At 38.0% G+C, this 13,424-nt stretch overlaps 1 protein-coding gene across 1 annotated transcript in view; it reads left to right on the top strand.

The window, feature by feature from the left end:
• The window catches only part of LOC148953840 (MOXD1 homolog 2-like), a 147,056-nt gene that overhangs the window by 32,431 nt on the left and 101,201 nt on the right, over nt 1-13,424 (top strand). Inside the window, exon 4 of the mRNA XM_089085666.1 lies at nt 11,718-11,897. Within this exon, the coding sequence (XP_088941792.1) occupies nt 11,718-11,897 (180 nt within the window). The remainder of the gene's footprint in view (nt 1-11,717; nt 11,898-13,424) is intronic.

The raw sequence follows: 13,424 nt of genomic DNA, 5'->3' as shown, positions 1-13,424 counted from the left end.
ATTATCTGAATCATACATATAAGGTCGTATCCAGGATTTTTTTTCGAAGGGGGGGGGGGTATTAAACAACTGAAAAACACATCAACAATTTGTTTATATGCATTTTTGCTACGTTTTTAAGTCGGACAAAAATGTCGGGGTAGGGGGTTAAAAATTCCTAATCCACCTTTGGATACGGCTTTGTATATATACCGAAGATATTAGCTTCAGGTGATATGTGGCTGTCGGGGACTTTTGGCCCCCAACCTGACCAAACAAGCTTAAATATTTTTCATTAAGTACGGCGTTGCTACTATTTTTAGTGTCTTTTGGAGTTCATATTTATGCTAACAGCTGCTTTCGGCAATGGACTTTTGGAAGTACAGTTGACATCATCTTAATTCAAAACCTGCAGATGGGATTCTTCAGCTAATTACAATATTACTTTGCTAATTAAAACTAGTACCCTAGATTTCAACCTGCTTTGGCGCTAAAACTTGATGACATATCGAAGATGAAAGATGTCAAGCATTTGAATCTTTGAAATGTGCTTGACTCTTTTACCGTTGTACATAATTTATGCTTTTGAATTCTGGTCTCTTGGCGCCCCTTCAGCAGGGTTGTCACCCCCAGTGATTTAGCACTTTCTAGTGATTTTTATATTGCCTAAACAAAAAAATCACTTAATCAGCATATAAATCACTAGATTATTCAAGAAAGTTACTAAATCAACCAAAAAAAATCTAAAATCCAGTGATTTTTTTCTCACTGGGTGGCAACCCCGCCATTAAGACGAGGATGAGAGCTGAATTGGAACTATTGAAGTCATCCATCCAGGTGAACCCGTGCTTTTGTGCTGGATTTGTTCAAAGAAACTGTGATTTGCTTCCATCCTCCTTTCATTCATCTCTTGTTTAACTTGAGGAAGAGCTCTAGCATAACTAGTGCCTTGAGACCAGAGTAGATTTGGATGGAGAAATCCCTCATTTTGTTAAACGAATGGTTGTCTTCATAAGGATGGGAGGTGAACAACTGCCATTTTCGTGAAAATGCTATTTTCTTGGCAACGCTTGAAAAAAAATCCTAGACCCTTGCATACGCTTATACCTTGCATATGATTTTGAATTAAAGTTATAAAGTATTTTGCAGTAGATTGCATAGGTTGCATCAAGACATGGCTAATTGTAAACAGAGAAAAGCCAAGACAGATAGTCCAAGTAATTGAGAGGCAAATGTTTAAATGGCTGGGGCACAGGTAAATGGCGGGAGTATGCATGGCTCTTATTGGACACATACTTGTGTGTTAGTTTTTGGAAAGGCATGCCTGCCTAAAGTCTCAGGCATGTTGACCAGGAATTTAAAATTGACATAAGACCCTTAGATTGCCTGTAATGATTGCCTGTAATGGGTCGAACAGCGATTGGCTGTTCGACCGGCATGGGAACGAACCGTTTCTCACGACTAGCCTTAGTCCCGAAAGTGCCCCCCTGGACCGAGCTCTCGTTGAAATATATATAACAAACTCTGCTAACATGAGACCCGGAAAAGGCTTCTCGAATTTATCCCAAATACTTTAATCCCTCTTTTTGTTGAACGAATGGTTGTCTTCATAAGGATGGGAGGTGAGCACCTGCTATTTTCGTGAAAATGCTATTTTCTTGGCAACGCTTGAAAAAAAACTTTTGTAAACCCTTGCATACGCTTACATATTAAGAATGGTCATTCTAGCGTCTGCAACTACAATCCTGCAATTTATATCGAAAAGCCCTCTTCTTTTTCCTTACTAAAAATCTGTTGTAACAATGGACATTTTTTTATCGAATCAACAGACTTTTCCTGTTCGATTTTCCCATCTCTTCCTTTCCAAAGTCTGCCGAGTAGTGCGCCCTTATTTATTTTAAAACGGGCTCTTCTTCAAAAGGAGTTTCTTGCAGGAAACAAAATCCAATATTTACAAGGACTTCTATTCTCATCAAGAATGACTCAGTCATGAGAGGGACTATGTTATCTGTGTATTATCATCTTGGGACTGAATTGTCTAGGACGCTTGAATGAACCGAGCTCCCAGACAATTTGCTTCTCTCTTTGTAATCCAGGAGCTACCTGGGGAGAGGCAAAAGATCTTTTGCAAATCCTGGGGATTTGCAAAAGATTGGTTTTAATCCAGGCCTTGGTTGTACCAATTGATTGTTTCCATATTTCTTTTAGTGTGCCAGTAGGAGGTCAGTCGCCGTTCTATCCTTGTTCAAAGACCAACATTTATTGATATTAATCAGATCCCTATCTTTCATTGACGATACTTCAATTGAAATTTCTGCTGGTTTCTTGTCAAGTCAATTGCTCAAAATAAAATAGATTTTCTGCAAAAGCAAACATGAATATTTGTTCAATTGAGTTTGAAGTCACAAGGTTATGACGAAATGTGAAAGGTATTCGTTTTCATCTATTATCGAACTTTATCAAATTGAGAAGGGGGTGTCTAGAGGCTCCCTGGGGTTTAGTTAATTGACAAGTGGACCTTAGCAATATATAATGAATCAGGGACATGCGCAAGTGAGGGGATAAACGAAGCTCCAACTCCTCCTGAAATATCAAAATTTCATGAATTTCTGGGTATATCTTACTCAAGTTATAAAATAAAATTCGTTTTCATTATTGCACATAAGCCTCGAAAAAATTTCCCTATATACATCCCTGTAGTAATCCAACTCGAATCTCTAAAAAGTACGCAAAGCATAATATGATCTTGAAATATAGGTAGGCTATATCCTTGAAAACTAATAGTTCTTTCTGGCTCTTAACCCTTGACAGGCCACTATAGGAACGAATACCAGGAAACATCTCCAACGCTTCCCATGTAATCTCTAGGTCAGACTATTGACGAAAAATTTTTTTTTTTGCATGATTTATTTAAAATTGTCAATTTTAGACCATGTTGTAAAAATACGACATTAGCCTCTCGAGTATATAAAAATGGGGCATTTTCACTTGGTGTGGAAGGCTTTAAAACAATTGTTTTTGGCAGTAAGGCACAGTGGAAGGTCACATTTTTCGCATTCAAAAGTGGTATATCCCGATTTGCACTCTCTGCAGTGGCTCTGCTTTTCAGTCTTTTTTGGCCAGTGATCAAGTCCATCGGCTTGAGCAGATATTGCCGGTCGGATTCGATTGCGACTTCGAATGGGGCTGGGACTTGCTTCGACATCTGCGGATAGTCCACCACGTTTAGGTTGGGGCATCACAGGCGCCGAGGCATACAACCCTGCAGCAACTTCAGACCTGAAGGCTCTCAAGATCATCGGTTCGTCTGTCCTTGAAGTCAGCGCTTTGACGTCTGACCTGAAAAGAAGCCAGCTATTACAGACTGCTGTGTCAATAAGCCACCAGAAGATTCTCATACACCATTTTCGTGTCCGAAGATGAGTTTGGCACATCTCCGCCAGCATGTCTGCTAAATATACGTCACCCATCTGACGGTTGTACTCATGAAAATTGGCAGGCCTTGAAACTTCAACCCTGGTTTTATCCTTGGCGTTCCGGCGCTTACATGTGTCCTTAGGTGTTATTCTAGAATACGTTGAAGCTAAGCAAATTATGCTATTATCCATCCACTTCGCTGCAATAACATCGGAATATACGTCAGTCCTGTAATCTGACGTTCCTCTCTCTCGTCTCTTCATTTCACCATCTGTGAGGAGCGAGCAGCCCTTCAGTCGCGCTTTGTTCAACGTACCAATACAAGGGAATCCTTTAATTTTGAGCAAACTCATTAGTTTCAAGCTCGAAAACCAGTTGTCAAAGTAAATCTAGTAGTTCATTTTCTCTGGCAAGGTACTCATCAGACGTAAAACTATGTTGCCTCCGACTCCAAGATCTGGCTCTATGTTATCTTCAACAAGAGTGCCCTTCCCTTGGTAAACTTCAAAATCATATACAAAACCTGACACACCAGCTCTTGTGAACACTTTTATTCCCCACTTCGTCGGCTTTTTCGGTAGATATTGTCTCAATTTGCTTCGCCCCTTGAAAGCATTTGCTCGTCAATTGAATGGTGTTTTTCGGGGCTGACTTCAAGAAACTTGGAACGGATATGACTCAGGACGGGTCGAATCTTGTATGGCTTGTCAAATCCATGTTCTCCAGGTTTCTTAGCTATATTGTTGTCGTTGAAATGAAGAAAACGTTTGATCTTGTCAAACCTTTGTCGGCCCATCTTGTTGGCAACTTGAGGGTATCTGGTGGCTGCTTCCCAGTGCATTCGATGATAGGGAACTTTTATCCCTCCCAATAATAGAATAATGCTCATGAAAACTTTTAGCTCTTCGGCAGTGAGGCAGAGGTTGCATCCCTCAGTTTGAAGTGCAAAGACGCTACTTTGTTCAACTGTCAGCTCAAGAAGTTCATCGTCAAAGAATTTTTGGAAGTATTTCAGTGAAGTCTCCAAGATGCCTGGAACTTGGCGAGGCTCTCCTTTCCAAGACAGATCAACTTTTTCTGCCTCTACTTTTCTCCAGCCGAATTTTTCTTGGACTTTATATTTCTTCTTTGATTTTTCCAGTACTTGCTGTTACCGGTTGCTGTTGCTGACTGGAGGGTGGAGTTTCCCCCGAGTCATCGTCACTGGGTTCAGTGTTAGCCTCCACGTCATTCTGTTCCAAGAAGAAGTGGAGATTGTCCAGTAGAGGCAACAAGTCTGCATCAGGATCACCGATAAGATCTTCTGGAGACAGGAAGTCTGGATCATCGTCCTCATCATCGTCGGTCCGACAACATGTCTTCTCGAATGTCAAAAATATACTTGACCGCCTCTTCTGCGTCAATTCGGCGATTTTGAGCTCGTTTTCATAGTCTGTCATAAGATTTTCCCATCTAAAAAGAAAACAAAATTTAGTTATTCGTTTCACAATTTTGAGCCACGATCGTCCGATGTTGTATTTTTACAACAGGAGGAAGTTTATCTTGCTACTGATCCAAATTCTTGCACATTTCGTGAATTTCAACTACAGTAATTCTAAACGGTATATATTTTATACGCATATGACATGCAAGGAATCTTCCACCTTTTCGTTTTGTTTCCGGTTTCTAGCTTAGAAATTGCCTACCTTTTCATTCGTTTTTCTTATCCCTTGGTTTGGCGACTCACTGTTTAGGCCACATTTCACACAGCAGCTCCCTAAAGGTATCAATCGACAGCCATCTTTCAGCCCCATCGAAAGGTGTTGACAAAAGCAGTATTTTTTTACAGCAAGATGGCAGTCCAAGCTCGCAAAGTACAGTGTTGTTTTTTTTACAACAATTGCCTCTATAGGGTTAATATTAAAATTTGGAATTTCCATTAAATTTTGTAGGTTCCAGAATTTAACAGTAATGTTTTTTTTCTCTTTCTTTTGAGATAATTCAAGTCTCTTAATAAGGAGGATTAGAGATAAAGATTGTGAATTAGATGGAGGCAGTTATTAGCTATTTCCAGTAAAACGGTAAGTTGCTTAACCATAAAAAGTACAAGGAAGTCGTGAGCAATTTGTGTATTAGGCATATGCACAGGATGGTGTCACTGGCCCGTGTTCCCCCCCCCCACGAAATCTCGGTATTTTTATGATTTTCCCTGTAATTTCTTTTGTTTCCCGTACAAGTTGTGCCCCCCCCAGAATAAATCCTGGGTAAACCTAAATGCTTGATCTGTAAATCAATTCTTACTAAATATAATTTAAACACCAAATAAACTTTGTCATCGACCATTAAAACAAATGAACTTTGAGAATAACAACATTATAGTAAAAAGAAACAAATATGCGAATTTTTGAGAATGGACTGCCCCGGATAAAAAAAAATCCCTTCACAAAACATTCGAAAAAAGGCTAAAATGTACAACTGGTATGGGAAATAAGATTTTTTTTTTTGCAAAAACCTCCCCAAAATAAATTCCTGTTTACGTGTACAGAAGTAGCCTGCGTATCTGTATTCTCTGTATTGTTGCTAGCGGGTCTATGGGAATTTACAGCAGCCCTCTGTGGAGGTATGGGTGTGTCCTTAGTATAAACAACCGAAATAATCATGTTTAAAAAAGTATTTTTTCACCTGTCATCAGTTTCGTTGTGCAATTTAAGGGCACAGCCCGAATTATGTTTTATTGAGAGAGTTTAACCATCAAAACAGCACTTATTAACGAATGCATAGCGAAATGCATGATTTTTGAATAATTGTTGACGACTCAGGGGAGATACGACCCCCCTCGGCCCCACGTTGGCTACCTCACTGATAAAATTACTCTTTTAATTTAGGTTTCTTGCTCTTCCAAAGAAATTCTCCACATTTAAGACTCAACTTTGAAAACAAATTTAAATGTTTCATGAATGTTTACACTGACATTAAATTTTAAGTGGCTGGCAATATTTATTAAATCCACATTCCAATCTGGAATCAAATATCTTAAAATTTGAGTTATGATCTAAATCATAAAAAAATTAACGTCTTGCGTAATACCGTTTGTGTTATGTTCAGCTGTTAATTTCCAGGGAGAGAGATAAAGAGCTATCTTTGACATCCCAATGTTGGTTTATGTCATTAGAACACCGTTATGAGGTTCTTCGGGTCACTCCATTCTGACAGTCTGTTACAAGCTAATCCCCTTCTGAAAAGGAAATATGGTGGGACAGATGTTCAGAAAGCGAAAGAAACTTTCTTGACTCAAATCTCTAAGAGGATTATGGGAATAATCCTCCAATTTCAGATTTAAAAGAAAATTGCACTGTATTTTTTCCGATTGAGTCGTTCAGTAACAGAATACTCTGAAATAGACATTGTATGGTGATACCTGGATGTCAAAAGACTGTGTCACATTTATTGTAAAATAATCCCACATCTGCGCTAAGCGGGGTGACATCTACCAAAACTTTAGCAACTATATTGAAAGCGGAGTTTAAACCGGTTTTGTGGTTAAAATGTATAGCCCAGAGGTTTTCAATAATTTTCGGGCTACAGTTCTCTAAATGCATCAGATTTTTTTCGCGTGTTCCTTGATAGGTTTATATCACATTTTTTTCAAAATTTTGACCGTCTTGAACAATTGGAAAATTTACCTTTTTCAAGCGACTCTTTGTTCGAGCGAAAAAATGATACTATTTTACTTGGTATAACATAAAATATCTAATTTCAATTAATTCAGTAGTATCCATTTTGATATCGGGCAACCGCTATGGTCTTGGTTGCAGCAGCTGGTCTTGGTGAAAATGTATACAATATGGGTCCGAAACGCAGTTGAAGTACACTTTAATGTGGTTAAAATAATTTAAAATAAATTGAACACAAAGTTTAAATTCTGAAACAATTTATTAAACATCAATTAATGATCGGTTCTATTAAAATTATGGAGGGGATGCAGGGGCGGATCCAGCATTTTAGGGGGCACAAAATAGGTTTATCCGATAAACTTGCGTTAGGAGCAAGTATAATTTACGCAATCTTGCATTAATTAAGTAAATTACGCTACTTTAGACTACGTTAGGGTGGGGGTGCATGCCTCCCTCGCCCCCCTGGATCCACCACTGAGGGGATGGTTGGGCGTGTTGCTCACTACATGACATCTCAAATTTTGGAATAAAACTTGATGTGTCAACCTTCATTTTTTATTTAAAGTTAATTTTTGAGCGGTTACTATTCTTTTACTGGTTCAAAACTCACCAAGTTCGATGCAACCAAATTTTGTCTTCAGTGCATTATCGCCAGACAACTCAAAAACAGATTGTTCTTAAAAAAAAGTATATTCATTTGGAACATTGGCTTGAAATCATGATGGACCGATATAAAGGACTAGTGGCAAGTCAGATGCTTAAAAGTACCCGGTGCCGCGAATTTAGGAAAAAAGTAGGTCTTGAAACCATGTAAAAGTTTATCGGTATTATCCTTTTGAAAGTATTTTTTGAACCATTTGATAAGCTGTTGTTGGCGAATATTCAAAAAGATATTTCATATTGCAAGAGTAACTAATTTTATAGTAGGTTACAAGCTGGGAGAACAAGGGAAAACGACCATTGATGGCATCTCTACTATGATGAATTTAAGGCAAACAAAGGGCAATTTCTTCAATCAAATACCACTCTGACCATTCCAGGACTGGATTTTACCTGTAAAGGACTGGCCTGGCTAACCTGTAAAACTTTAAACGCTTTTCTCCCTTTTGAAAAAAAACATCTGCATTAATTTTTACTTTCCATTGCTGTGTTCTCTTCTGAAACGGGGCTATGATGGCCTTGCGACAGACGGCTGGCCACCTCTTTCAACCAAATACCATTAAGATCTTTCCAGGCCTAGATTTTGGCGATTTGCCGGGACCAGTGGCGGATCCAGAGGGGGTGAGGGGGCGCCTCCCCCCTAACGTAGTCTAAAGTAGTGTAATTTACTTAATTAACGCAGGTTTGCGTTAAATAAACTTGCTCCTAACCGCAAGTTTATCGGATTAACCTATTCCCCCCCCCCGCCTAGAAAAATCCTGGATCCGCCCCTGGTCGGGACCCACATGTAAAGCTTTAATGTTTTGTCTTTCTTTTAACAAATCCCTAAAGGGACGAACAAAATGCAATTTTCAATATTTTTTCTGAATTATTCATATATTTCTCCTCAGAACTGATAAAATTGTTTGAATATAATTATTATAGCCTACATCCCTGCCATTGGGCATGTGGAATACAGGAAGTTCAACTCATTAAACCATAAATTCTTATGGAAGAACTCGATACGGATTTTAATGGTTGAAACCATAATAACCGTACATCCTAACGTACAAGGAACCCAGCCTGAATTCCGACGACGCTCTCAAAGGATAATACCAACTATGTGTGTAATTAGGTTATTATTGGGACCCGAAGCCATAACTCAGATTTTCGTTAGAGAGAGGATCCTGGAGCCTCCACCAATCCTAAATTTTATTGCATCTCTGGGCACTAATTATTCAAATTATCGAATAAAATGCATTTTTTAATTATTGGGATTCCTTAATTATTTTTTTTACTCTTAGCCCATCGAAAAAACCCCTGTGTCATAACCCATGGGAAATTAAGCCCTTTAGTGGTATGATAGTCCCTCGATTCGTTTTCGAAATCATTTCCTGCTTATATTGTTTAAAGAAGAGCTTTTTATAAATATTTGGTACTTATCGGTTAGCTGGAACACACGCTACAAGAACCGCATATAGAACCTCAAAAATCCTGATGAAAAACAGGTTTGTTCTGCCTACAGAGGTATTGCTCACTCCGCAAAAAATATTTAAACTTTAGTTTTTTGGGGTTGAAGGGGCAAAAAATTTACCTAGGTTACGTTGCGTATTTAATATATGCTATGCTTTACCCCCAACCCCCGAATGTGCAAATACATAACCCAAATTTGTTTCTAAACTATTATATTTTCATCCTATTTTTTTTTGTTTCATTAGCATTAACCAAACTTCACCTCTCGCGTGTGTTCCAGCTAACCGATAAGTATCAATCTTTTTAAATCTTACCCCCATGGCCTTAAGATTCAATGCCCCAAGAAAACACCAAAACGATGAGGAAAATAGAGACTGCTGTCCCATGCTCCTGTGTTAAAAATTGTGCTGTAATTCCATTCGTGTTTTTATGACGCATGTCTGTAAACCAATCCAAAGAGAAAAACTGGTTTTACCTTTAAAACCTTTAAAAAAACTTGATTAGCAAAAACTTTTGGTTAATCAATGCTAAGCGAAGCATCTAGACGGACAAGGAAATGCTATTGGTCGAGAGACATATAGCACCGTCTTTTTTAAAACTAATTTGCTTCTTTTGCGAAAAATTTTATGCCAGTAAGAAGAACCAAATTTTGTTTAGTCAAATGCTTAAAGCAAATGAAATCGGTTGCTATGCCTAAACATAGGCTAGCTGTAGTACAAATTTTAGTGCGAGTGCTTCATTTATGTTGGGATCGTATTTTCCCCATTTCAACGAATTCAAAGCAGCATGAAGAGAAACCTGTTAAACTACGATTTTTTTTCTACAACCTAGAAAAAAAAAGAAATGACGAATGAAGCGACGACACCAGTCGCGCTTCAAATTTGTTCATTCGCCTATAAACAGTCTAGGCCACAGTTTATAGAATTATCCAGTAAGTTTATCGGAGATCATTTCTGGTCTTCGTTTTCGGTGCGATCAAAAAGCTCCTCCCACTTATTTCTTCACTTATGGATCAGTGTGTTTGCGTCTATCAATGAGAAATGGTTACCAAGTGCATTATTCGTAATAGCGGGTTTCCACTTATTTCCGATTGTTTCGCGCCTCACTTGTCTACCCGTGAAAAGATCTGACTTCGCTTATGTTTATATCTGCAAAAACGTTCTCCGGAGCACTCGTACCCCGGTCCGGGTTTTTATAATGGGTGAGATAGAAAATGATCATACTGGATAATTATATAAACTGTGGTCTAGGCAGACAGTCTAACAGTCTATGAATAGCAGGCATGGTCGCAGAAAAAAGAGTACAGCGAACAATGCACGGATATTTTATTATAATTTGTCTGTCTGTGTTTATCATTTGTTGTGAGGTTTTAACTGTCTTAATTAATGTTTTTCCGTTTAACATTTCTTATTTCATTCTGAATGTAAGGAAAGAAAGTATTCTAAGAAATTACCTGATCATGCTATCACCTGAAATTTCCTCATGTATTGTTGAAACACTAGGATTAACTTACTTTTTTTTAAATCAAGACGATAACTATAATCCTGCTATTGCTTCACCTAATCGGCAGCCGTATGGACCATTATTTTGAATACTTTCGTATATTTTTCTCCTAGCCCCTCCAAGGCTTATGCTGCTTTACTTTAAAGACAATCAAAGGGACATTGAATATTGATTTAGTTTATTTTTTTTGCTCCTTAATTTATCCACAAAATAAATTTAAGTCGATAAACTTATGTCTTGTTTGCTTTTAGAACGCAGCACTGCCAATCCCCCGCGCTTTTAGAAGTCAAGTCTCAAGGTAGTGATTTTTAATGATCCATTTGATATTTGAATAGTTTATGTATAACGTTTCTACCACAGTCAATCATGGCATTTATTACCTCCTCTCCTCCACCCCTGCACCCTTTTGTAGCTTTCAATTTTTCAGGGCAGAAACATGGATACATTGAGAAATATATCCAGGTACAGTTGCGCTTAATGGTACACAGCGCTATAGTCTGTCGAATGAATATAGTGATGGAGACCCCTAAAGCGGGTAATTGCTATCTAAATATATCGAAGAGCGTGGTTTCTCATTGAATTTACAATATTTAAACTGTTCTTTTTGGGGTTTAGGGGGGGGGGGAGTGACCTAGGTTAGGTTATTTTATGTATTTAATGTATGGTATGCCTTACCCCTACCCCTCCTAATGTGCCCAAATTTGTTTCTAAACTATTATATATTAATCCCATTTCTTTTATTAGCATTAACCAAACTTGACTTCTTTCGTGTGTACCATTAAGCGTAACAGAACCAGTGGCGGATCCAGAGGGGGGCGAGGGGGCGCCCCCCTACCATACTCTATAGTAATGTAGTCTAACTCAATGAACGTTCATTTGAACTAATTAAATTTGCTCCTAACGCAAGTTTATCGAATTAACCTATTTTGCCCCCCCCCCCTAAAAAAATCCTGGATCCGCCCCTGAACAGTACCATATATCCTTTAGATACTTGATTTATCCATTTAATACTTTTTAAACTGAACATACAACTTATAGATTCTTTTTCTTTAGAATTCAACGGTAAGAGTTCTCTACGCTTATAGTAGTCAGGACCCAAGTAGCAGTGATTTTTTACCACTTGCTTATCACAGTGCAGACTTCAGAGACCACAAAAGTCTATTATTAGTTGGAAGACCTAAAAAGATCCAGAAGACTCCGGACCTTCGGCTGTGGGAGCTAAGAAATAATAATGTAAGTTTTATTTTTAATATATCTTATACCAATATTATTGAAAAAATGAAATCAAGGACAGCGATCTGTTGAAACTCTGCGTTGTTTTAAGCTTAGGCTAGGATTTTCAGGTTGATATTTTATGCTCAGAGGTTAGGCCTAAAGTTGGGCGAAACATGTGTTACTTGGTCATCAGATTTTTACCATATGCGCGAACCTAGTTTTTTAAAGTTTTTTTTGGAGTGTGGGAGGGGGGACGTGACTGGAAGGCGTACACAATTGCGACTATTGGTGTATCGATGCTTAACGATTATGAAACTTTGTGGTCCTCTAAAAAAGAAAGACTCCTGATTAGGAAAATGATGAAGATATTATGCAAGTTTAATAAAATGAATATGCTTATTTTTCTGTGGAGTTAGGCATAATCCCAAATTGGAAGAGGAATAACTGTGAAAAAAGATAAGCCATCACTGCATTTATTTATGGGTTCAGTTCGGCTATATTAAGATACCCAACTGCATCTTCCTTGCATGACAAAATGATATTAAATTAGAGAGACTCAAATAAATTGACTGCTACCTCTAAGGCTACTTTAGATGTTTATATTATGCAAAGTGTATCCATCTGAACCTAACAGATGAACTTAAAATGCCTTATATCTAAACGATGCGAGACGTTTGAATACGTTATTTTAGTTTTGAAGCGAATAATTTTATTCTACGATTTGCATGGGATGCATTAACAGTGGTGTATTTCATCCCATTTGTGTGGATAGTAGCCTACCCCTTACTGGTTTGCTAAAGAAACTGAAAAAATAATAGTTCGGGCGATCAAGATCTTACATTAAGTACCAGACTCAAATTTCTTCGTGGTTCCACCCTAAGGATTATTTTATTTTGTGGCTGTAACAGTACGATTGGAGGTGGCAAGTAATTGAAGTGGCTATGGGTATTTATTGAAAGGACCTGCTATTAATAAGCTCTGGGCTCTCTACTACGGTTGTATTTTTGGCTGTATCTCCTATATTTTCACTCTATCTAATTGGCCTGCAGCCTGAGTAATCAAAAACATAATAGTTTGTTTGTTGTATATTTTAACTTTATCATATATTTCGTGAACCCATTAAAACGGTCCAAATTTGTCCATAATGGGAGCTTCGTTTGTATGGGGTGGGGAGGGGATAAATCAGAGCTGCAAACATATTGGGTAATATTACGAAAATTGTATGGATTATAGGCATAAATCGTATGTTTTATATATTTTTACTGTATTTCTTATTCAGCGGAAAAAAAGTGATAATTTTTTCATAAAACTGATATTCTGAATGCCGTATAGAATACATTAGAAAGTAAGCCCGTACCGCAAATTTCTGCACAAAAAAAGCTGTGTCGTTTTAAGGCTCAGAGCCCGGGAATCTTCCTTCCCCTCTCATTGAACTTGCTGGACTAAACTGGTATTCAGGACTGAGCCTTTGGGAATTTCATCGCGCCAAAATGACGGAGACTGGCAATAGGTCTCTATAATTTTGCCTCTATTTTTGTATAATTA

The sequence above is a fragment of the Artemia sp. Qi Xiang Cuo genome, chromosome 3 (genome assembly GCF_049724085.1).
Source record: "Artemia sp. Qi Xiang Cuo chromosome 3, ASM4972408v1, whole genome shotgun sequence".
NCBI lineage: Eukaryota > Metazoa > Arthropoda > Branchiopoda > Anostraca > Artemiidae > Artemia > Artemia sp. Qi Xiang Cuo.
This window is presented reverse-complemented; position numbering and strand designations above follow the sequence as displayed.